This window comes from Felis catus, chromosome A3, assembly GCF_018350175.1.
Source record: "Felis catus isolate Fca126 chromosome A3, F.catus_Fca126_mat1.0, whole genome shotgun sequence".
Classification (NCBI taxonomy): domain Eukaryota; kingdom Metazoa; phylum Chordata; class Mammalia; order Carnivora; family Felidae; genus Felis; species Felis catus.
Window position 1 is genome coordinate 29441696 of NC_058370.1, and position 24740 is coordinate 29466435.

General features: G+C 49.6%; 2 protein-coding genes, 1 long non-coding RNA gene, 5 other non-coding genes and 1 pseudogene across 14 annotated transcripts; 7 read left to right on the forward strand and 2 right to left on the reverse strand.

Moving 5' to 3' along the window:
* The first annotated feature begins 1770 nt into the window (after positions 1–1770).
* Positions 1771–7149, forward strand: NOP56 (NOP56 ribonucleoprotein). 2 transcript variants are annotated; one of them, XM_045053806.1, is made up of 12 exons: positions 1771–1882; positions 2036–2125; positions 2521–2635; positions 3192–3353; positions 3529–3727; positions 4095–4282; positions 4360–4511; positions 4689–4789; positions 5158–5306; positions 5536–5657; positions 5846–5983; positions 6145–6791. In XM_045053806.1, exons 1-12 carry the CDS (start codon positions 1880–1882, stop codon positions 6160–6162), a joined length of 1437 nt encoding a protein of 478 aa, XP_044909741.1. In that variant the 5' UTR covers positions 1771–1879; the 3' UTR covers positions 6163–6791. The 2 variants fall into 2 exon arrangements, with proteins under 2 accessions (XP_044909741.1, XP_003983778.2); XM_003983729.5 differs by having other exon boundaries at positions 1775–1882; positions 6691–7149.
* LOC111559983 lies at positions 2960–3027 on the forward strand. Its single transcript, XR_002741443.2, has one exon. It is a non-coding gene; the product is annotated as a small nucleolar RNA SNORD110 (small nucleolar RNA).
* LOC111559973 lies at positions 3840–3970 on the forward strand. Its single transcript, XR_002741433.2, has one exon. It is a non-coding gene; the product is annotated as a small nucleolar RNA SNORA51 (small nucleolar RNA).
* Positions 4852–4936, forward strand: LOC111559981. The gene has a single exon (XR_002741441.1). It is a non-coding gene; the product is annotated as a small nucleolar RNA SNORD86 (small nucleolar RNA).
* Positions 5371–5441, forward strand: LOC111559959. The gene has a single exon (XR_002741419.1). It is a non-coding gene; the product is annotated as a small nucleolar RNA SNORD56 (small nucleolar RNA).
* On the forward strand, positions 5704–5775 carry LOC111559958. Its single transcript, XR_002741418.1, has one exon. It is a non-coding gene; the product is annotated as a small nucleolar RNA SNORD57 (small nucleolar RNA).
* A 1-nt stretch (position 7150) lies between the features above and the next one.
* Positions 7151–11929, reverse strand: IDH3B (isocitrate dehydrogenase (NAD(+)) 3 non-catalytic subunit beta). 3 transcript variants are annotated; one of them, XR_002154623.2, is made up of 13 exons: positions 11832–11929; positions 11623–11703; positions 11416–11514; positions 11196–11316; positions 9652–9712; positions 9443–9575; positions 9206–9339; positions 9009–9111; positions 8776–8922; positions 8435–8529; positions 8260–8320; positions 7395–7598; positions 7151–7284 (listed from the first exon to the last, which is right to left on the reverse strand). XR_002154623.2 is itself a non-coding variant. In XM_003983728.4 (12 exons), exons 1-12 carry the CDS (start codon positions 11865–11867, stop codon positions 7204–7206), a joined length of 1152 nt encoding a protein of 383 aa, XP_003983777.1. In that variant the 5' UTR covers positions 11868–11929; the 3' UTR covers positions 7151–7203. The 3 variants fall into 3 exon arrangements, 2 of the variants coding, with proteins under 2 accessions (XP_003983777.1, XP_003983776.1); XM_003983728.4 differs by lacking the exon at positions 7395–7598; XM_003983727.5 differs by having other exon boundaries at positions 7151–7598.
* Positions 11316–23333, forward strand: LOC109498056. Of its 4 annotated transcripts, XR_006595312.1 has the most exons (5): positions 11316–12162; positions 12414–12493; positions 14426–14512; positions 14964–15144; positions 22707–23333. It is a non-coding gene; the product is annotated as an uncharacterized LOC109498056 (long non-coding RNA). The 4 variants fall into 4 exon arrangements; XR_006595310.1 differs by having other exon boundaries at positions 11357–12493; positions 22707–23332; XR_006595311.1 differs by lacking the exons at positions 11316–12162; positions 12414–12493 and having other exon boundaries at positions 13099–14512; positions 22707–22791; positions 22970–23331.
* On the reverse strand, positions 18698–22746 carry LOC101082995 (annotated as a pseudogene).
* Positions 23334–24740: the final 1407 nt, after the last annotated feature.

The window sequence follows — 24740 nt, forward strand, 5'->3', positions numbered from 1 at the left end:
TATTCTCTTTCTTCCGATTTTTTTTATTTATTTATTTTGAGAAGAGAGAGAGTGTGCACAAGCAGGGGAGGGGCAGAGAAAAAGAGAGAGAGAGAGAATCCTAAGCAGGCTCTGCACTATCAGCACAGGGCCCAGTGTGGGGCTCCATTCTATGAACCATGAGATCTTGACCTGAGCTGAAATCAAGAGTTGGATGCTTAACCAACTGAGCCACCCAGCGCCCCACATCCTATTTTTCTAATGCTGGCCAAGAATGTCTAAATTAATTCTGCAATCCATTGATGCATTCTGACTTTACCTTGAAAACCCCTACTTTAGCAGGTAAGCACCTGTAACCCCGGGAATATTTAGGATTAAGTACAGAAATAATGAAAAAAAATCAGTCATAGCATTAATATTTTCTGTTACATTTTGGAAACATCTACTTAATTTGGTATTTATAATTTAAGAGAATTCAACATACTGATGTATGTAACAGATTAATTTTGCAATTCCTTAATATGTGAAAGAGTGGGGCACCTGGGTGGCTCCTTTGGCTGAGCATCTGACTCTGGATTCTGGCTCAGGTTACCATCCACCACCAACGGTCCAGGGTTGTGGGATCAAGCCCTGCCTCAGGCTCTCCACTGAGTGTGGAGCTTGCATAAGATTATCTCTCTCACCCTCTGCCCCTCTCCCCTATTCACACTCTCTAAAAAAAAAAAAATGTTTTTTTAATGTGAAAGAGTAACTGATTCAGATTCATGACTGTACAAGAATATATGTAATAAGAATTTAATCACATTTTAAGCAATATTGAGATTATGAGATTTTAAGGTTCCTCCTATTTTTGAGAGTGAGCTCAGTACTTGGATTTTGTTTACCAAGGAAGTGAATTGCCTAAGAAGAAAATATGTTCAATTTATAAATGCGCTTTAGTTATGGGGATACATGGAATAAAAATCCCCTTAAAATGATTTTTTTTAATTTGCCAGCATATTTACTACTTTAGGATAACCAGGTTTGGGGTTTATAGCTCTAATATTCATTACTAAAGCAAAGGGAATTTCAAAAGTCACCAGATTGCCCAGAACCCCGTCCTAGAGGGCCTGGAAGCAGATCCCATTCACCTGGAACTGGGCGTTCAACGGGGCGAGCAACACGTGGCCCTACCAAAGGAACTGGTTCTGCTTCAGCAGGGGAACCAGAAGCCGACCAAGGAACAGGTGAGACTGTCATTCGTTTCTACTGTATCGCCTGCCACCCTCATTTTTTAAAGTAATAAACAAAATACAACCGAAAAGCTCGAAGCGGGCCACGAAAAGCCGTTTCCTCCGGGTCTGCACCATCGCGCCCCAGGCCCCGCTTCCATCCGCGGGAGCAGGGTGGTCCCCGAGTGGGAGGCGGGGACGAAGGGGTCCCGGGAGGCGTGGGGAGCAGGGAGGGGTCCAGGGCTCTAGATCACCCGCGTTGCGGAAAGCGGGCTCGGCAACAAGTTTCCGCGTGGGAATAGTCGCCGCGGCCCGCACGGGATCTCCCGCCCGGCCTCTGCCGAGCTCTGCCATCCACAATTCCTATGATGAAGACCTGGGGCTGGAATATTATGTGGGAAAGCGCCTTCCCAAACTGCTTTGCGGCCTGCTGGCCGGGCCGCATCTCGCGCGTCCCCGGCAACCGCGCCGACCCGCGCCGCAGCGGAGGCCGCACGGCAGCCCGCGCGCTCGCGCTCCCAACTCCCGCCCTCCGGGCGATACCACCGCGGCGCACCCCTCCGAAGGCCCGCAAAGGTATCGTCCCCGGTCTCTGATTGGCCGGCGGCGCGGAGGCGTGGCTTCCGGAGCCCGGTTCCGCGCGCCGGAGCCCACTCGCCGCATTGCGAGCCGGGCCAGGAGCGGGCGCCATGGTGAGGAGTGGTAGCGGGTGCGGGTGAGGCGAAGGCCGAGGTTTGGGCCTGAGTTCGGGCGGGAGCCCGGGCCGGGGCGGGAATCTGCCCTGGGAGCGGGGCCGGGTGAACTCGGGAACCACGCTGACGCTCGCGCCCCGGCTCCCGTTCCAGGTGCTGCTGCACGTGCTATTCGAGCACGCGGTCGGCTACGCGCTGCTGGCGCTGAAGGAGGTGGAGGAGATCAGCCTGCTGCTGCCGCAGGTGGGTGGAAGCGGTGGGCTTGCCGGCCGCGCCACAGCTCCTGGGGCCGCCGGGCCCCGGCATGCACCGCGCGCTCCCACGTGGCCGGTCGCGCTTTGGGGGGGTGCGCTGGGCCTGAAAGCTCCCGACCTGGCGGTGGGTGGGTGGGTGTGTGGGGGGGGGGGGTCCTTATCTGCGTTCGTAATTAGTGTCGCGTTAGAAGCACTTGCAAGTAAGCCCCCCCGGATTGCACCCCGTACGATGAAGCCGACCGGGATTCAGGGCCTATACTCGGCTCGTTTTCAAAGCGTTCGGTTGGTTCTTAAACATGCGTGCAGGGCTGAGAACCGCTGCTTTACTGCGCCCTAGAGGCAAGAGCCAGGGAAGAAAACCGCTCATCCTGTTTCTTCCCCAAGGTGGAAGAGTGCGTGCTCAACCTGGGCAAGTTCCACAATATCGTTCGTCTCGTGGCCTTTTGTCCCTTTGCCTCGTCCCAGGTTGCCTTGGAAAATGCCAACGCTGTGTCTGAAGGTGAGTCGGCCACCAGCAAGTATTTTACGGAGATATGTCGATGTGATTTCTTTGTGGGCCTTCTAGAGATAAATGCTCCATAGGTGAAATCCGGTAGGGAGGCATGGTTTGATGGTAAAGGTGGTTCTCTGGTAATTGTTGAAGTGCTTGGAAAAAGCGGTTTTGATACAGAAGAGCCAAGAAAAAAAGATTATTCCAGAAGGCAAATCAGGCACTAAATGCTTATTTACACAGCGCCCTAGGGTGTGTTGGAGGCTTCAATTATATATTGCACACGCTTGCATTTGGACCTGAGTCCTGTTCCTTCCATGGTTGATGCGGGCTTTGCGGTGATGACGTGAATCTGTCAATCCCCTGAGTGCAATCGCTGATGTCTCCATGTCTCTGAGCAAAGCCTGAAGCAAGGAAGGATCTAGGTGTGCCATCCCAGCATGCCCTGTGGGACCAACATAGGATAAGTCTATCACTTAATCAGCATTTAGGGTGACAGGATCCCTTTTATAGAGTTAAGCATTCTTCAGTATGTTAGTGGAAGCTCTCTGTTCTCTGCCCTGAGGTGTTGTTCACGAGGACCTCCGCCTGCTCTTGGAGACACACCTGCCATCCAAAAAGAAGAAAGTACTCTTGGGGGTTGGAGACCCCAAGATCGGTGCTGCTATACAAGAAGAGTTAGGGTACAACTGCCAGACTGGAGGCGTGATAGCTGAGATCCTGCGAGGTGGGACTGCTGTTAACATTCACTACATCCGTGGCATCTCTGAGGGGGGATCTGGAAACTTAACAGGGTGCTTAGCTTAAGGTTGCTTCTGGGAAGCCCTTCTGTTTGGCTGGTGCCCGTGAGTGCAGAGGTTGGCTTAGAACCTTCCCTTGCTCACAGTCTCGCTCTCCTCCAGGGGTTCGTCTGCACTTCCACAACCTGGTGAAGGGTCTGACAGATCTGTCTGCTTGTAAAGCCCAGTTGGGGCTGGGACACAGCTATTCCCGTGCCAAAGTTAAGTTTAACGTGAACCGGGTAGACAATATGATTATCCAATCCATTAGTCTCCTGGACCAGCTGGATAAGGACATCAATACTTTCTCCATGCGTGTCAGGTAAAGAGCCTGAGCAACCCCTGAGAAGGGGGTCTTTGGCCTGTGGTTTAACTAATTTGAATGCTGAAGTCAGGACTGGCTCCTGCCGGCAGAACCGCGTGGGGTGGGGCTGAGCCTCCTGGTGCTTACCACAGGCTGTGTTCTTACACTGACTGTACAGAAAGAGGAGGCAGAGTAAATCCACCCATATACACCCCAGCCCAGGTGCTCTGCCTGGTCTGTATTGTGAATGGGGGGACACGGAGTTGACGTTTTGAATCTGACTTGTTTCCTGTTCTTCAGGCAAAGAATAGAAATGGAGAGGGTTGGGGCTATAGCTTTGAGACCTGGCAGCTGGGCAGGGAGTGATTGTGCTGGCTTTTTGCAGGGAGTGGTACGGGTATCACTTTCCTGAGCTGGTGAAGATCATCAATGACAATGCCACATACTGCCGCCTCGCTCAGTTCATTGGAAACCGAAGGGAGCTGAATGAAGACAAGCTGGAGAAGCTGGAAGAGCTGACAATGGATGGAGCCAAGGCTAAGGCTATTCTGGATGCCTCGCGGTCCTCCATGGGTCAGTACAGCTTAGTGGCCAGAATAAGTTTGGGGCTGTGAATATCTGGTCTTGCATTCATTCCTGGTGTCCCTTAGGCATGGACATATCAGCCATCGACTTGATAAACATCGAGAGCTTCTCCAGTCGTGTGGTGTCTTTGTCAGAGTACCGCCAGAGCCTACATACTTACCTGCGATCCAAGATGAGCCAAGTAGCCCCCAGCCTATCAGCGCTAATTGGGGAAGCGGTGCGTCATGGGGAACACAACATGGGGTTAAGGACTAGTACAACAGAGGTCCATACTGCTGTATTTTCTGACCCATTGTTAATCTTCCCCAGTTGCACTTGACGACAGGTGAAGCGGAATTATGCAGTTGGTAGAGTGGCAATTCCAGCTTCTCTAATTCCTTGAATCCTTTTCTAGGTAGGTGCACGTCTCATTGCTCATGCTGGCAGCCTCACCAACCTGGCCAAGTATCCAGCGTCCACAGTGCAGATCCTTGGGGCTGAAAAGGCCCTGTTCAGGTACCAGTGAGGGCACCTGCCCACACACCGGTGCCACTTGCGGTGCCCACTGCTTGTTTGGGGATCACGGTGATGGCTGACCAGGGCTCCCTGACCTATACAGACCTCTGCTATGGGGTGATGGCCAGTCCTGGTGTCTGAGTGATTCCCAGGGCCCAGCAAAGGGACCAGATTTCCAGGTCAGCGACATTGGATGCCTTCCCTCTGCTTCTGGGAGCTGTGGGTTGGCATGAGGTGGGGGTGTAGAGACCCAGTCCAGCCTAAGGCTCACTTTGGAGACTGGGGGAACACGGGAGGGGAGGAGCTGCCTCGGCTGGTGGGGTTGAGATTTCTGATCTTAAACTCCCCACTAAATATTCTTCTCCCAGAGCCCTGAAGACAAGGGGTAACACCCCAAAATATGGACTCATTTTCCACTCCACCTTCATTGGCCGAGCAGCTGCCAAGAACAAAGGCCGCATCTCCCGATACCTGGCAAACAAATGCAGTATTGCCTCACGAATTGATTGCTTCTCTGGTATGGGTGGGGGGGTTGGAGGAGAAGGGGCTGGGAGGAGGGGAGGCTGACTACCTAGCAGCTTCTACAATGATGGCAATATTTTTCGTCAACAGCAGTTCACCTAGTGAGTGTTGATACCTTGGGTCTGAGTGAAGCTGAGGGTAGAGGGAAAACGGTGGGGAGTAGCTGGCCCTTTAGGAGCTGACAGGCTTTGTTTACCCACACGCGCGCACACACACACATCCAGAGGTGCCCACAAGTGTATTTGGGGAGAAGCTTCGAGAGCAAGTTGAGGAGCGGCTGTCCTTCTATGAGACAGGAGAGATTCCACGAAAGAATCTGGATGTCATGAAGGAGGCGATGGTTCAGGTCAGTTTGGGCTTTGCTGGGTGCGGGAAGGACCAGAGCTGGCTGTTGGAGGTGATGAACTGGCTAAGCCTGACTTTGTAGAGTGGAGGCAAAAAAACTGATTTAATGAGCCTGATCCAATGAAGCCGGGAAGGAGGCCTAGAGAACCTGCAGTCTTCGGGGCCTTTTCAGCACTTTTCTTTGGCCAGGCAGAGGAAGCGGCTGCTGAGATGGCCAGGAAGCTGGAGAAGCAGGAGAAGAAACGCTTGAAGAAGGAGAAGAAACGGCTGGCCGCCCTTGCCCTCGCGTCTTCGGAAAACAGCAGTAGTACCCTGGAGGAATGTGAGGTCAGTGGGCAGGCCAACCCTCAGCCCAGGGTGAAGGCCCCGGGTGTAGGGTTCTTGACAGCAGAACAGAGGATGTGCTACCTCACATCATGGTCTCGAGTCCAGGCTTTTGGACTAAAATCAGGACCTGAAACATCTCAAACTACCTCTTGATTCTATAGGAAGGAGATAGGTGCTGAGAGAACTGGCTCAGGAGCCCAGAGAGCTGGTTGTAACACACCCGGTCCCCGGGCAAGTGTTCTGTCCTCGGCTGCCTCCCAGGAGTCCTCAACCGGGGGTAGTGTGAATTCCTGCTCTGCGTGTTCTCAGCCGTGTTGTCCGGAGGTGGTAGCATTTCATAGTGGGGCTTGGGGCAGGGAGGTCTCCATGATGTGTGCTAGGTTAGGGTCCTCCCCAGGATTTTCATGCAGCGCCCAGTTTGTCAAGTAGTCTTTCACGGTCCCCTTTGGAACATGGCATGATGGTTCTATTGTGTGTTTTTCTATAGCTATTTCATGGGCTTAGACAGCAACATATCCTCCTTAAGTGGGAGTCCCCTTGGGGATGGGTTTGCAGCATCTTGCCTATAGTTAGAAATCCTGTCTGAAACACTGGGTGATTTTCACACCATTTCCACCAGTTTCTCTGCCCTATTTAGTTGCTGGAATTTTCAGAGGTGCACATATTCGTACGATGGAAGATAGTTTCATGCCCATTTTTCTCTTTAGGAGATAAGTGAGAGACCCAAGAAGAAGAAAAAGCAAAAGCCCCAGGAGACTCCTCAGGAGAATGGAATGGAAGACCCATCGGTTTCTGTCTCCAAACCCAAGAAAAAGAAATCTTTTTCCAAGGAGGAGCTGGTTAGTAGTGATCTTGAAGAGACCGCTGGCAGCGGAAGTCTTCCTAAGAGGAAGAAATCTTTCCCCAAAGAGGAACCAGTTAGTGATGCCGAAGAGGCAGCAAACAGGAGCATCCCTAAGAAAAAGAGGAAATTCTCTTCCAAGGAGGAGCCACTCAGCAGTGGACCAGAAGAGGCTGTTGGCAGCAAGAGCAGCAGCTCCAAGAAAAAGAAAAAGCTCCAGAAGTTCTCCCAGGAAGATTAGAGTGGACATTTTCCTGGTGGGGCATAACCCACATGGCATTTCCCAACCCATCCCTTATATCCCAATAAAAACAAATTCACAGGAGTCCGTATATTTGTTTTATTGAACACCTTACATGGCTATGGGTGTGGATGGGACCTACTGGTGAGGCAGAGCACCAATGACCGCCTCAGTGAAGTCTCGGCAGGTGGCATAGCCACCCATGTCAGAAGTTCGAACCTGTAGGGGAGAATGGTCATCATCCCTGTGGCCTAGGCCCCATCCCTAGGCGGCCCCCTACCCCCACCTAGTAATACACGGGTCCCTAAGGAAGCCAGCCCCAGGACAACCTAGGCTCTGCCCAGATGATTATGGTCTAAAAGGTTTAAGAGCTCTTCTCTGGTCCACTGTACTGAAGGGAGGTGTAGGTAGTATGGTCCTTGTGAGGTTGGAGGGAATAAAGGGGTTTAGCCCCCGTGGGGGTGCAGGTGGCCGATGACAGACTTGATGAAGTCGGTTGTGGTACTGTAGCCGCCCATGTCTCGAGTCCGCACCTACAGCCACCACCGGCAAAAGCCGTGGGGAAGAAGAGAAGAGAGCCCATGAAGGGGGGATAGGGCAATGTGATGGGCATGGAATCCAAGAAGGAATGACAAGGCCAGAAAGAAGATGCAATGCAGCAGAATCGCAAGGAGGTGGCCAGGTTTGGAAGAGCATGGGCTCCCCCACTCCTGTCTGGGCCAGAGCCACTATCAGAGAGCTATGCTGCAGCCTGAGCAGGATGGGAGGGAGGCTGAGCGTGAAGTGAGATGGGAGATGCAAGTCCTGGAGGACTTCAGACCACGTGGGAGGACGGAAGGCAGGAGAATGCAGATGAGGAAGGGCTTGCAGGTGTGGAGAAGCAGACACCTGTGCCTCATCCTGCCTGCTATCTCCCTCTGCTCCTCTGGCCCCCACACCCTCCCCCGGACAGCAGCCACAAAAGAGCCGATGGATGGAGCAGGAAAGAGGGCATAGCAGACAGTAACCAAGAGGCAAAGGAGACCCAGAGGATGAAACAGCCAGGAGAAGGAAGGTGAGGAACAGCCCTGAGAGCTGCAGGGGAAGATCAGAGCGCAGAAGATGTTCTGGGGACCTGGAGGGAAAGGAGGCCCCGATTCAGGTTCCCCAAAGAGGAGTGCTGAGGCCCTGAAACCCACAGCCTTTCTGACTCACCTTGCCAACTTTGATCACCTTCTTGACGGCATCTGCAATCATGTTGGAGTGATACTCAAGACTGTCAATGTAGACAGGAAGAAACTGAGATTCTCCCCACATCATCCCCCTGATTTCCCCACCTGTGCTCCCCCTTAAAACACCCAGCCTCCTGCCCCAACCCACCAACACCTACTTGAGATGCCGCAACATGTTGGAAGCTGACAGCAGCATGGCTGTGGGGTTGGCTATGTTCCTGCCCACTGCCTGGGCAAATGGGTGCCGGGCGCCCTGTGGAGAGACGGCAGGCCAGAGTCACTAGGAGCAGATGTTACGCAGAGGCTGAGGTCAGGGAAGGGCACTGAGGAAGAGAGCTCAGGTCAGACACCCAGGGTAGAAGCATACGGCAGCGGGGGGAAGAACACACCAGGGTCACTGAGGAGGGGGATGCATCGGAGGGCAGCTGTCAAGGGACCTGAAGTCAGAAGCCAGGCATGCAGAGAGGGCCGGGCGAAGAGAAGAGGTGACCTCACGTACCGTCTCAAAGACTGCATACTCTGCGCTATAGCTCTCACCAGGGACCACACCAGCTCCCCCAACCAAGCCGGCAGCCAGATTGTCAATAATGTTCCCGTAGAGATTGGGCATCACCAGCACATCAAACTGGTAAGGATTCTGCACCAGCTAGGAGGCAAAATGGCGGCATGGAGAAGTTCTGCTCCGTGCCCATCCCGGGCACTCTGAGGGCGGAGACATGGGGAGGACATTACCTGCATGCAGCAGTTGTCTATGATCATTGTCTCAAACTTGATTTTGGGGTACAGTTCAGCAACTTCCTCACAGCACTGCAGGAACAACCCATCCCCAAGTTTCCTGTCCGTGAGCCAAAGGGAACAGATTCAATCAAGAAAGTGCAAGGGGCTACCTTCTCAGGGGCTCCTATCCCATGCAAAGACCTGTCCCTCACATGATGTTGGCCTTGTGAACAGCCGTGACCTTGCCCCGCCCCTTCTTGGTGGCATAGTCAAAGGCAAACTTGGCAATCCGCTGAGATTTGGTTCGGGTGACGATCTTCAAGCACTCAATCACACCCCTCGCACTCTGGATAAGAAAAGAAAAACAGCCAGGTGACCCTGAAAACAAGGGAAGGAGCCATGCCGCTCTCTCCCTTCACCCCTGCCCTCCCCAGTTTCCAGGGCCTCACCTCATGTTCCAGTGAGCTGTACTCCCCTTCTGTCTGCTCTCGAATGATCACGAGATCTAGATTGTTGTGTCGAGTCTTGTACCCAGGAAGCGATTTCACGTGGACTACATTGGCAAACAAGTCCAACTTACGCCTGAGGGTGGGGCAGAGCCATCAGCACTCTGCCTGGTGCCCCAGGACTCCTCTGACCCACGGCCCCCGCCACCTACCTCAGTCGCATATCGTAGGAGGCCAGTTCTCCCTTATACTCCATCGGGGTATGGATCTTTCCTGTGTAAACAAAGGGGGAGGGGGAGGGCACAGGCTAAGACCAAGGGAACCCAGATCAGTGTCCAACCCTCTCAGTGACATGATGCAACCCAGACTCTCCTCTCCCACTCCCAAATCACTGACTCTTAAATGCCTCTGGAGACAAAGAAGAAACTGATGCTTGCAGGTCTATTTGACATTTTTTCAACCAATACTTATTGAATACTGACCATGTATCAGGTACTAGGGATATCAACCAAAAAACACAATACACAATTCCTGTCCTCAAAACGTAAACAAGACATTGGGAAAGACGAATAATATGAAAGACACGATAAGTACCACAGGAGAGGTATTAATGTCGTACACAGAAGCACAGAATAGAAATTCTCTCTCGTAATATCAAGAAATTTATAAAAACAGCTGGCACGTCAGCCAAATCTTAGGTTAAGTGGGTACAGGTTGAATAGTGAGCCCACAAGAAATGTCCATGCCCTAACCCTCAGAACCTGTAAATGTGACCTTATTTGGGAAAACGGTGTTTACAGACATAATTAAGGATCTAGAGATGAAATCATTTTGAACTAGGGTGGGCCCAAAATCCAGTGTCAAGTCTTTATACAGGAAACAAAAGAGAAACAGATACACAGACACAGAGGGAGAAAAGCTGTTCAAAAAATGAGGCAGAAATTGCAGCGATGCATCTACAAGCTAAGAAACACCAAGGAACACCAAGAGCCACCAGCAGCTGGAAGAGGCAAGGAATGATTCTCCCCTAAGCCTTCAGAGGAAGCCTGGCCAACACCTTAATTTGGGGAATCTAGCCTCCAGAACTGTAAGAGAACATATTTGTTACTTTAAGACACTAACTTTCAGGTAATTTCTACAGTAGCCCTAGGAAACTATAGTAGGGTAAGTGAGGACTATTCTAACAGCATCAAAGGAAGAACATTCCGGGCAGAAGTAACAACGTAAATCAAGATAGTATTTGAAAACTAACAGTCCAGTGTGCCCCAAGCACAGAACAAGTGTTATGGAAATGAAGGCAGAAAAGCTGAAAGTCAGCTTACGAAGAACTTACTCTCCCACGCTAAGGCAGGGTCTGGCAAAGCCATGTCGGTCTTTCCAAAAGAACAGATGCAGAAGACAGATTGTAGGGGCAGAACTGGAAGCCAAAAAAACCTCTAATGGGGAGATTAAAGCAGGGAAGGAGGGGGGGAAGACCGAAGAAAAGAGGCAGCTAGAAGTGGCATTCAAGAAACACAATTAACAAGATTTGATGACCCATGACAGACTTCAAACCCTTGAAACCCTCCTGCACAGGCAGCTCACATGATCTCTCAACTCCTGGGTCCCAAACAGCAAGAAACAAATGGCCACCACAAAATAGTGATGGGAGCCTGGGGGACTTAAGGTGTTAGTATGTGCCAAAAGAAGCTTAAAGAACGTTTGCTCGTGTGATTTTAAAAGGCATATGGGTGGAATAGCAAGGGGGCACACGTACCAATGATGGCCACCTTGTTCTCTTTCATGGAACTCAACACCTGCTCCAGCTTCTCCTCAGATGCCATATTCTGCACCTCGCTCAGGTGATGCTCCTGGAACTCCACTGGGACAGAGGCAGCCTTCAGGGACAGGTCCCCAAAATCTCTGGGTCACGATGGGGTAAGTCCTTTCCAACCCGCCCCATAGTGTGTGCTGGCTGATTCCCCGACGTCACTCACCTTGAACACCTCCTTGACAGCGTGCATCAGTTCAGGCCCCACGCCGTCGCCTGGCAGCATGGTCACGGGAAAGGCGCCCTCCACCCTCATGTCCTCAGCCTGCCGGCGGGACCATCAGAGCCACAGCTGGGGTGGGAGCACTGGTCCCGGGGAGCGGGGGACGAGGGGACAGGCGCGTGGACAGACCGGAGCCGGACTTTCCCTTACCTGGCTTCGAGAGGCGGCGTGCGCCACGGCAGAGGTACACAGGTTCCTCCATGTCCCGGAATTCGGGGCGGCGACCAGCGCCTGCGACAGAGACGCACACGCCCGTGAGGTCGGGTACGGGGGTCCCACACCCCGAATACTTCAGTGAGCCTGGTACACACCCGCCGCACCCCCACCCGCCCCCGGCACGACCTGACCCCAGGCCTCACCCGGGTCAGCCAGCGGACACCGCTGAGAGCCGCCATGTCCTCCGCAAGAAGTCGCGGGGGAAGTGACGTCAGAAGCCCGCGCGGGAGCGACCCCGATTTCCGGTCTGTTGTAGGGCGGTGGGCGAGTCTCCCTTGCCCGGACCAACGGCTAGCCGGCCTCTGTTTTCCTTCTGCCCTTGACTCTTCTGTTTATCCTTTGCCGTGGAGCGTGAAGGGACACACACACTTTGCTGCTTTGTTTTGGGGCTCCATATTTAATTTATGTTGAAACTAACACTAAAGGAGAATATGAGATTTCATGCTTAGGGAACGAGTGCCGGAGTTTAACGGGGTGAGAAACAATACTGAGGAATCTGTCCTTTCTTAATGTTTTTGTCTCTGTGCCATGGTAATTCTTTTAAGCAATACGCACTGAATATTCCGTATGTCAGGCACTAAAAACATTAATGAACACAACACAGTCCTTGGGGGAAGGTTGTGTGTCTGGTTTCTCCGGCAGTCTCCTAGCCTGCCCAGTTACTTTGTGTTAATCACATTTCCTCGTTGTTTCTTCCTATGTGGTCTTGTTCTTTGCTCTGACAGTTGTTTCCCTAAAAGTGTGTCCCAGGCCTCGACTACCCTGGGCAGAACCATTAGTTGGAGACAGAAATTATCTCGAGCATGTAAGTGTGATCAAAGGGGAAATTTGAACTGATTTTCTTAAGATTTTATTTTAAAGTAATCTCTACACCCAATGGAAGGCTCAAACTCACAACCCTCAAGATCATGAATCAAAGGCTTTACCGACTGAGCCAGGCAGGTGCTCCCAGACTGCTTTTTTTGTAATTTTTTAATGTTTATTTGTTTTTGAGAGAGAGAGAGCGTGAGCAGGGGAGGGATAGCGAGAAGGAGACACAGAATCCAAAGTAGGCTCCAGGCTGTCAGCACAGAGCCCGACAGGGGGCTCAAACCCACAAACCATGAGATTATCTGAGCTGAAGTCCCTATGCTTGACCAACTGAGCCACCCAGGTGCCCCCATATTGATTTTTTAAATTCCATTCCCATGCTGCTTTCAGATGACCTGCCTAAAAACAAAACGACACAGGAGGATTTTGCCTAAACCGATATTCTAGCAGTGTGGTTTTGGATCACCTGTCCCAAGTGGACCAGTGGCACTTGTTTTTTGTTTTTAATTTTTTTTTTTAACATTTGAGAGACAGAGACAGAGCACGAGTTGGGGAGGGGCGGGGCGGGGGGCGGCGGTGGACACAGAATCTGACGCACGCTCCAGGCTCTGAGCTGTTAGCACAGAGCCTGACGCTGGGCTCAAACTCACAGACCGCAAGATCATGACCTGAGCCGAAGTTGGCTGCCCAACCAGCTGAGCCACCCAGGCGCCCCAGCAGCACTTGTTAAAGATGCAGACTTAGGAGTTCTACCCCAGACTTGCAGAATTTGAATCTCAAGGCCGGGGCACCAGAAAATACATTTTTAACAGGCACCCCCAGATGATACACGCTGAAAGTTAAATACTAGCTCTCTGTAATTTATATACTTCATCCATCAAAAAAAGGTGCAGGGCATTCTGGCAGCCGAAGGGAGGGAATGTAGTCTTCTAGATTTTTTTAAATGTTTACTTATTTTTGAGAGAGAGAGAGAGCGCGAGCGGGGAAGAGAGAAAGGGAGAAACAGAATCCAAATGAAGCAAACTCCAGACTCTGAGCTGTCAGCACAGACCCGGATGTGGAGCTCAGACCCACAAACCACCAGATCACGACCTAAGCTGAAGTCGGACACTTGACCAACTGAGCCGCCCAGGTGCCCAGGGGAATGTAGTCATTCTACTCTTAGGGACCAAGTACAGGCTTTGTGCTTCCTTCTCTGCATTCCTTTAGACAGCGCAATCTCTACAGTCATGGGATGAAAAGATTTATAGATTTTTAAAGATTAAGTAGGAGCCTTGAGCAAATGACAAGTGCTGTGTAAATATAAGGCTGTTATAAATTTATAGTTAATATAATTAATGTACACTATTAATGTAATGTACTCCTCCATCCCCATTCATATATTTCCGTGAAACAAATCAAACCAGAGAGCATCATCACATTGTTCCCATAGACTCCCTAGTCCCACCTTCCACACTGCTGTTGCCATCCACCACCACTTTTCTCCTCCAAATATTACTCTTTCTGATGAAGTGAGAGATTTACTTTTCTTAGAAATCTATATCCTCTTACTTGAGGAAATTTAAGGTGGAAAAGAAGAGGGATGTGCCATCTTGATCCAATCTCTGGTAATAACCTAATTTTTATTCCCCCAAAATGTTAATTTTCTTTTCTTTTCTTTTTTCCTTTTTTTTTTTTTTTTTTTAGAGGGGGGCAGAGAGAGAAAATCCCAAGCGTTGAGCAGGGAGCTGGATGTCGGGCTCGATCTCACGACACTGAGATCACGACCTGAGCTGAAATCAAGAGTCGGATGCTCAACCAACTGAGCCCCCCACCCCCTCCCCCAAAATACTAATTTATCTTGAAGATAACTATGTTATTTTCATCCCTAAATTCTGCCCAGCCTGGCATTCAAGCAATATCTGCTAACTGATGTGACACCCTGTAGCTACCCACAGGGTGACTCCAATTGACTCAAGCCAAGAAGATGAGACCATCATTGTCTGGAGGCCATTGCGTCTTCCCTAGGAGCTTGGTGAGTTCTCCTGGCCTTCAAGTCCCCAAGGAAGTCATCTCTCACTGATACTGCCTGACAACAGGGAAGTTTAGTCAGGACCCTTGAAAAGTTCTTCAACCAGTCTCTTGGGCAGGGGAGAGAGGTTAAACCATCTGTTTAACTGTTAAGTTAAACAAAGCATGTAGTGCGAGGCTGAGTGAATTGAATGTCAGTTTCCTAGGCCTAGAAATCCTCTAGTACGGAGGTCCTAAGCTGGGGTCCACAGAGCCTGTAGGTGTCCACAAATACAAATCAGTATCATGAACTTCGATGGGGAAAATCCAAAAATCACATCTTTGTTCTTACTAACCTCCAACTGAAATTTAGCATTTCCTTTCACTGTGAAGGTAGAATGAAATTTTAGTTCTACCTCTAGTACCCTTGACTTTGTTACTAACAAAGATTATATTTCACTCCGCGTTTCACTTAGGCCCTGCATGGCCTAACCCCCCAGGCATCTCTCTGGCTCTTGGAGGCTCCTCTTGTCCATAGACAACCCACCAGAGAAGGGGGTAACTGTGAGCACTTAACAACTAACATCTGAAGCAGTTGGGGAAATGGATACACCCGCTGACAGGAGATCTGAACCGGGCAGCTGCTACCCTGTGGAGGTGAGATGAACATGGCATGCTGGGACACAGTGAGGAGAGCAGGCATGTTTGAGGAGGTGATGTCGAGTGAGGAGTAGTGAGTAAAACTGACACAAGTCTTAGGGCTGAGAGAAATAGGAATTTATGGGCAATACCAAGGACCCTGTTGGGATGGCAATGTAAATTTATCATGGTATGGTACAATTGTGTGCGATTTCACGGAGAAAACTAATTCTTGGGTCCATCCAAAAATATTTTTTGGCCAGAGAGAGGTACAAGGGGGTTGAGGGTGTTGGCAACATGGAGTCCAGGGGGAAGAAAAGACAGAAGCTAATGGATAAGCAGGTGAGGAGAGGATCAAAGATCCCAAGATACTCTAAGAGTAGTGCTCGTGGGAGTCACTGAACCGTAAGTTGGAAGGGAGGGAGGGATTCTCCACCAGCAATAATGAACTGGGAATAATGAAGTCCCAGACGGGGCTGTCAGAGCGGGTCCCAGAGAGAGCTCAAGATGACTCCTACAGAAGAGGACTCAGACCCACAATTATTGGATGAGTCATCAGTGTCCCCATGGGAGTCACCCATGATAGCGTCATCAGCTGAGGCAGGGGAAGGGCGAGGATTCAGGTGCCAGAACCTTCCCCCGAGAGCGGGAGAGACCAGGACGCCAGTCATGTCAGAAATGAGAAAGGCGGTGTCAGTGACTGGCAAGAACCCTCAGAAAGTAGGGCTGCTTTTTTCTGTGAGAGAAACAGAGAGAGCGAGTGGGGGAGGGGCGGAGAGAAAGGGAGGAAAGAATCCCAAGCGGGCTCGGCACTCAGCAGGAGCTCACCCGAGGGGCTTAATTTCAAGACTATGAGACCACGACCTGAGCCACAATCAAGAGTCGGACACTCAACCAACCGAGCCACCCAGGCACTACGCTTGGATATTTTTAATTAGTAAATTATTACATTCCTTTTAAAAAATATTATAAATTATAAAGAAGGCCAGAGTTTCTTAGCACCCCAGCTACAGCCCCCAGTCCACCTGCCCTATCTCCAGAGGCAGGTTCTCACCTCCTTCGAAACCTTTTTCCTGTGCATGTACAGCACCCAGAGTATATAGTATTGTTTTTAGTGGATGGGTGTGCCCTTTAGAAGAAATAGTTTCATGCTCTATATACTTACTGTCCAATAATGCACTTTTTTTCACTCAATACTATGTCTTAGAAATCTCGGGGCGCCTGGGTGGCTCAGTCGGTTAAGTGGCCGACTTCAGCTCAGGTCATGATCTCGCAGTCCGTGAGTTCCAGCCCCGCGTCAGGCTCTGTGCTGACAGCTCAGAGCCTGGAGCCTGTTTCCGATTCTGTGTCTCCCTCTCTCTGACCCTCCCCCGTTCATGCTCTGTCTCTCTGTCTCAAAAATAAATAAACGTTAAAAAAAATTTTTAAAGAAATCTAAGATACCATGTTTTAGAAAGCAAGCAGACTCGTTTTGTTTTGCTGCACGGTATTGTATAATGTCTGTTTGCTAAATTTATCGAGCCTTTCTCAAGTTGATGGATATTTCGGTGGTTTCTAGTTTGGGCCATTACCAGCAATATTGCTGCGTAAATCTGATTTTCTTGGTACACGTGGTAAACATTACAGAGTGCCCCCAAAGCATCTGTACTCACGTATGTGTTACAGGTTGTGAATATGTTCTGCTGTGATAAACAGAAAACTCATTAAACAAATAAGGGTTTGGGTTTTTTCCCCCTCATTTCTGAATTTAAGGAGTCACTGGGGTTGGTTTAACTGCTTGGTGACACCCCCTGAGACCCCAGCTTTCTGACTTTGCAGTCTGCTAACCTTAGCGTGTTGTATGAGAACCTCATCCGTGGTGCCTCATAATCACCACATGGCTGCTGCAGCTCTAGACATCACTTCTGCATTCAGCTGGGAAGGGGAAGAAAGAAGAGGCCCAGCCACATCTGCTCTTTCTAACCAGAAATGTAAAAGCTTTCCCAGAAACCGTCTCGGCAGATTTCCACTTAGGGATCACAGGTCAGAACTAGGTCCGTGACCACTCCGACTGCAAGGGTAACTGGGAAAGAGGGGAAGAGGTTTGTCCTGATTGGCTTAAGCTAATTCTTCACACCTGGCTGTATTTTGCTCTCACCTGGGGAGCTGCTAAAAAATGCCTGTATTCGGATGCCACTGCCAGATGTTTGAGGTAGCAGTGTGGGATGGGGTCCCTACTGGTGTTTTTCACAAGCTCCCTGGATGATTCTAAAAGTTGACCAGAGTTGAGAACCAGTGGCTTACCTTAATCATGACCCTTCACCTGGGACCGGGCAGGTGTATCAGTTAGGATGAGATTCAGGTGCAAGGAACAATGTACAACATAATCGCAGCCCAGATAAGGGAAGGGTTTATTTCCCACTCACGTACAAGTCCAGTGACAGTGGGTTCGGGGCTGGGTTGGCCCTCTGCGGTCAGAGGCTCTGACTCCATTATCTTGTTGCCCCTCCTTGGAAGGCCTCCATTCCCAAGTTCATTCAACACCTAGGACAGTTATTCCGGCAAGAAGGAGGAGAGCAGAGGCCCCCAGCCGATTAGTGACACTCCCCGAGGTGTCCACACACCATTTCTGCTCACAAGCTGTGTGACACAGAAACATGACAGTCTTTGTCTTCAAAGCTCTGACTTCCGTTTCAAGTCCTCCCCTAAAGATGAGAAATATATTCTCCAATTCGTTTCTTATCTGAGAGAAAGTTTATTGTTCTGATTTACTGAAACTTAAAATATTCCATCAAATTTTCCAAGAAAATCCACGTAGCAGAAATATTTGGGGGCGCCTGGCTGGCTCAGTCAGTAGAGCATGTGACTTGATCTCAGGGTTGTGAGTTCAAGCCCCATGTTGGGTGTAGAGATTACTTAAAAACAAAATATTTTTTAAAATATATTCAATACTGTCCGCTTCTTCAAGAGGTCTCAAATAAGTTTTTATTTTTGAGAGAGAGAGAGAGAGAGAAAGTATGTGTGTGGGGGGGAGGGGCAGAAGGAGAGAGAGAGAGAGACAGAGAGAGAGAGAGAGAGAGAGAGAGAGAGAGAATCGTAAGTAGACTCCACACTAAGCATGCAGCCTGATGCAGGGCTCAATCCCATGACCCTGGGATCATGACCTAAGCTGAAATCAAGAGTCGGTCACTCAACCAACTGAGCCACCCAGGTGCCCCTCAAATAGATTTTAAAAGACCAAAGAATATATACACACACACTATGCTGTGCCACTTAAATCACTTCTACCTCGTACACTTGGAGAATTCGAGTATAGAAAAATCTAGTGCTGAGGTTCTGTTGTAGCCTTCCTCTCAACATGTCTGCATAGGTATTTACAGTTAAGTGTGAATATCACTCTGAGGTTCCAAGTCACTCCATGAATCAATACCATTTCAATTTCAGGCCAAAGGGAGCATATTACACATGACTGTCTTCAGTGTGCGTGTGCCTCTGTGCGTGTGTGTGTGTGTGTGTGTGTGTGTGTGTGTGTGTGTGTAGGGGACAGGTATGTGCCAAGGTAAGGCTGCCTGAACCACACTGGTAATGAATGTTAGAAGTCTGCTGTTGTTGGTAATACAGAAACATACAGTCTTTAAGTTCAAAGTCTTCCTAGGGATTTCCTCGTAATTTTATCTGTTTAAGTCTCATTCAGAAATCTAGCTTCCTGCTCCAAAGGCCAAACACCTTGGCTACTTCATACCGAAGACCTTGGTGGGTCAGTCCACTCTGCCCAAGGGGGGTTTCGAGCAGGAGAGTGCCACTGTTCCCATGAAGCACTCCTGCGGGCCTGTGTTCAGGGGCTGCAGGTTGATGCACTGGCGGAGAATAGTGCTCGGGCTGTCCCCCACAGTGGGGGCAGACCCTGCTTCCACCCGAAGCGTTTTTCCAGTGAGACTCTGTAAGTCGGTTTGGTTTCGTATTTCTGTTTCACCATGGAAGGCAGCCAGCCCTGTATTCGTTACACCAAAAATCCTAGTAACAACACCTCAGTTTTAAAAGGTCCACCCTACTCTCGCCTTTGGATTTTCCAGAAGCAATACTCCACCTTGCTTGCTGGCATTTGTACACATGTAAAGATGAACATGCACAAGCAGGGCCCGGCGGGGATAATCCCTGGGTGGGTGTGATTTCCGGGTCAGACCCATTTAACTGTATTTTCCCCGGAGTAAGGACTTTATCTGATGTTGGAACTGGATATGGTTCCAAGGGAGCCTTGATGGTGGCAAGTATGAACTCCATGTGGCTTTTGATAACATTTTTCGGACACTTGCCTTCAGACTTTGCTTCATAGTAAGCTACTATTTCATCAGTTGCAACCAGATTGCACTTTTTGCCAATTTTCTGGATATGAGCCACTCCTTCATCCATGATTGACTGGTCAGGGGTGACGCCCAAAAGAACCAAAGCCTGGGCAGCCAAGTGTACAAACCGCGTTGTCCTGCCTGTTGTCTGATCAAAGGCGTACAGGAGACCAATGTCCCCTTCATTTGGTTCATGCCTTCTCCAACAACGGTCCCCCTCTCCTGGAAGCACTCCGGCTCCTCCCCCCTCGGCTGCTTGATGGACACATCACAGCCTTGAAGGCTCCCTTCAGAGGCTTCCCTGAGGACCACGGGATCAGGATCTGCCCTGAGGCAAAACCCGTACGTGTATTTTGTCTGTGGGCAGCATAACTTTTCCAGCACTGAGTTCCTCAGTGATATACTTCTCCAAAGACTTGATCTCGTTAAGAGCTCTTGATCCTGGGGTGCCTGAGTGGTTCAGTCAGTTGAGCATCTGACTCTCGGTTTGGATCAAGTCATGCTGTCAGGGTCAGGTGGTGGGAACAGCCCCAAGTTGGGCTCCGTGCTGTGCATGGAGCCTGCATGGGATATTCTCTCTCTCTCTCTCTCCCTAGCTCTCTCTCCCTCTCTCTCTCCCCCCCCCCGTCCCTCCCCTGCTTGTGATCTATCTCTAAAATAAATTGAATGAATGAATGAAGAAAGAAAGAAAGAAAGAAAGAAAGAAAGAAAGAAAGAAAGAAAGAAAGAAAGAAAAAGAGCTTCTGGATGCTGACAGAGAACTACAATTTTTTTCAAAAGATACTTTATCGGAATGGTTTTGGGGTTTCGAATCACTCGCTGACATTCAATCACAGACCATATCCCAGATACTGTGCTCTCCATTTTCTTGTCAGTCAACTTCTCTCGAACATGGGGCAGCATGGGGTGGTGGATGCTGAGGGTGTCTGTGTCCTGGACAGAAACAGGGTCAGTCAGCATCTTTAGATTCCGGTACGCCAATTTAGGAAGAAAAGGTGTCTAGGGGCCATCAGTCCGTACAGAGAAATCAGGATACTAAACAAGGTCTCCAGGGGCATAACACGGTCCTCCTCCCCATTTCCACCCGTTAGCCTTCTGTGGTTCATCCTGACATAGCAATTGCTCAGGACATCCAGAAACTTGACCAGACAAAGCATTGCAATATAGAGTCTGTAAGCTGCCATTTTGGTCCCAAAGAGCCCAGCAAGCAACTAACCGCATGAAGGACGGGACCCGCCAGTGTGGGGTGTTGGCACTTTCTTTAACCCTGTTCTCATTGTAGAGGAAGTCCATTTCTTCCTCCTCCTGCAGCTTCAGGAAGTTCTGGATGAGGAAGCAATAGGTATTGTACCAAGGGAGAAGCATGTCCTTCAAGACATCATGCACCCCCTCCTCCTTAAAGCAAAGGTTTTCTGTTCTCACCACAGGGGAGTTAATCAGATACAATCTGAGGACCTAGGCACCACATTTATGGATGATTGAAAGTGGATCCAGATAATTCTTACTCCGTTTGCTCGCTTTTTGGCCTTCACTTGCCAGGATGAGCCCATTCACAATCACATTCCTAAAAGGTAGCTGTCCAAAGAGAGCAGTGGCCAGCACCACCAGAGTGTAAAACCATCCTCCGGTATGGTCAATGTCTTCAGCAAGGAAGTCTGTAGAAAATGTATCCTCAGACTCCCTCTTGTTTTCAAATGGATAATGAACTGGAGCACAGGGCATGCTGCCATTCTTAAACCAACAAACACTTCAGAGGCGCGACACAACAGTTTTCACAGCAGGAAGGGATGGTCTCTCTGTGGAGATCAGAGATCTTTGCTCCCAATAGCGCTTCAAGTTCTGCCATGGATCCGACGCATGCTGCCTCCTTGAAGTCATCACTGACCCACAGTGGGATAGGGGTGCCCCAGTATCTGTTTCTGGAAATTGCCCAGTCACGTGAATCCTTTAGCCAATTTCCAAGTTGCTTTTCCCATACAAACTCTGGGACCCAGTAACACAGGTCATGGTTCCTCAGCAGCTGGTCCACCCTGGGCTCCACCCACAAGGACCAGCCAGGCACTACTTGGTACATGAGGGGAGTGTCTGACCCCCAGCAGAAAGGGTCGTGGTGAGTGAGGTTGCGGGCAACAAGAAGTCAGCCTTCTTCCTCCAGGGTCCTGATGATATTTTTATCAACCTCCTTCACATACTGTCCTGTGAAACCTGTCACTTCTGCAGTAAAACAGCCTGAAGCATCCATAGGGCAAACAGGAGGAGAGTCTTTATGAATGACGTTGAAGTCCATGCCGACCTGATAATCATCAGCACCGAAGTAAGGAGCCTGGTGTACCCCTCCAGTGCCCTCCTCCTCCTGCATAGAGCCATCAGTAAACACAGTGAAAGCACCACCAACCTTACCCCGCACAAAATAGTCAAACAGGGGCCTGTACTTCTCGCCTTTGAGATAGGTACCGGGAAATCTTGCAAGGATCTCATGGTCACTCTCCAACTTATCAAGAGCTGATACTATGGCTTCCATTAAAATGAGTAATTTTCCCCCAAAAACATCTTTAATCTTCACGCACTGCATATCTGGATTAACGCACAGGACAAGGTTACCGGGTAATGTTCAGGAAGTGGTCGTCCCGACAACCAAGGATACGTGTTCATCTTCCTCCCAAAGAATGTTACAAATGTGAAAGGATCTTGAACATCCTTGTATTTCTGGTGAGACTCGATGTTGGAAAGTAGGGTGTTGCACGCGGTTAGAGAAGGTCATGACTTTCACACCTCTATCCACAAGGCCTTTCTCATAGGGTTGTTTAAAGACCCACCAGACAGATTCCATGAATTATAGATACGGCGTTTTGTAGTCGGTGTCAAAGTCGATCCATCGGCCAAGTCTGATAACTCTGGACTTCCACTTAGTAGAGTATCTCATCACAATTGCTTGGCACTGATTGTTATGCTCTACAATTCTCGTTTTGGCTACATCCCCTGGTCCTCTGATTCCCAATATTTTATCGATATCATATTCCACAGGTAAGCCATGACAATCCCATCCAAATCTTCTGTCAACAGGAAACCCACTCTGGTGAGGATATCTGGTAACCATATCCTTAATTGTCCCTGCAAGTATATATCCATAGTGAGGCAGTCCAGTTGCAAAAGGAAGCCCATCGTGAAATGTAAATTTTGGCCTATGTTTGATTGCTTTAAGCATGCCTGAAAACAGTTAATTTCAGAACAGTACTGCAAGATTTTTCTCTTCTTCAGCAGGAAAAGTCACGTTTCCTGCAACTTGCTGAACCATTTTGTTGCTGAAGGGCCCCCGGACCAGTGCACCCCAGAAAGAGCCGAGGTGATATATTCTCCAGTATTTTTGCTAATGCTATTATGGTTTTGTGCGTTTATATGGTTTAGATCATTCATTTATCTGAAATGTAGTTTTGTAAAAGGCGAAAGATAAATGCCTAACCTTATTTTTTCCAAAAATATTAGCTCATTGCCCTAGCATCATTTATTATCTTTTCTTCCAGATAGGAAATCTACCTTCATCAAACACTACACTTGCACATATGGATTAGATCAAACCATGCGAGATTGTTGACATCTATCCTCTCCCTCAGCTTTATTTTCCCAATGATCCCAGTCACTACTAGATATCATATTACATATTTGTTTGTTTGTCTCTGTCTCTCACTTGAATGTAAGTTCAGTGAAGGCTGGAATTTTGTTATTTTTGTCAACCCCTGGCTCATAGGTATCTGCTAATCGAAATAACAAAATTTATCCTTGAACCTGTTAATATTCATGGATGAGCCTTTTATTTTTTTTTTTCAACGTTTATTTTTTGGGGACAGAGAGAGACAGAGCATGAACGGGGGAGGGGCAGAGAGAGAGGGAGACACAGAATCGGAAACAGGCTCCAGGCTCTGAGCCATCAGCCCAGAGCCCGACTCGGGGCTCGAACTCACGGACCGCGAGATCGTGACCTGGCTGAAGTCGGACGCTTAACCGACTGCGCCACCCAGGCGCCCCGTGGATGAGCCTTTTAATGCTGGGCCATCCTTATATATGTTAGAAAAGCCAAGTTGGTTATGACATACTGTTCTTTAAGCACACTGCTCCCCTCTACTTACGTCTTTTGTGTCTGTGATCCTAAAAGAGCTTGGATTTCTCTTGTCCTTGTTCCTTCTCCCACCATCCAGTCTGGGCATCAGGACTGAGAAGCAGGGCTTTTAAAAAAATAGATAGGCATGGCCTGGAAGTGGACACGGGGTGGGAACTATTGGGAGAGCTCGGAGGGTCTCTGCACATTCTTTCTGGGTATGCCAAGAATGCAAGGTCCTAACTGCTCTTAGCCTGTGCCGTCTCTCAGGCTTGTGTTTGCAGAGCAACTCTGAGGAATGTAGTAATATCTCCCTCCAGGACGAAGAGCAGGCTTGCCTATTTCCTGCTATAAAAGAGGTAGGTCCCCCAGGCTCAGTGTTCCATAGCAGCGACACAAACCTGTTGCATGCACAGCGTCCCCTGAGGTCCTTCACATCGTCCCTGTGGGACTTGGCGGGGGGGGGGGGGGGCAGGGAGCCAATGTAAATGTTATGTTTATGCTACTTACTGTGCCGTGAGTAATAAAGTTCTTAGTCTCTGACCCAGGAGCCTCGTCTTGGCCAGCATCCATGAAACCGTAAGAGGCCAATTAATCACTTACCAGCAGGATAAATTCAAATGCCAGACCCTGATGGTTTTGTCAGTGAGGATGGGATGCTGACAGAGACAGGGCTTTCTGGAAGAGGCAGGACCCTGTGGACGAGGCCAGGGGTTATGAAAAGATTCCCTGGCATATGTTAGTGAACCCTCTCCCCCACGTGGTGGGCAGCAGGGCAAGAGCTGCTCAAGGGAGCATCTCACACTGGCCTACCTGTTAGGCAGTAAGAGTTAAATAAGTCACCAGAATGGTGCTTTGGTTCCCGCTTATTCTCCTCCATGCAGGAGGAAGAAGGGATTTGTTTTTTTAATGTTTATTTACTTTTGGCAAGAGAGAGAGAGAGAGAGAGAGAGACTGAGAGTGTGAGCAGGGGAGGGGCAGAGAGCGAAGGGGACAGAGGATCCGAAGCAGGCTCCGCACTGACAGCAGAGAGCCCAACATGGGACTCAGGCTCACAAACTGTGAGATCATGACCTGAGCTGAATCAGCCGGAAGCTTAACCGACTGAGCCACCCAGGTGCCCCAGGAGGTGCAAGGGATGTTTTGATAGTGGGGCAACAGTATCCATGTGGCTGCTACATCAAAAGACCCCAAAGGGC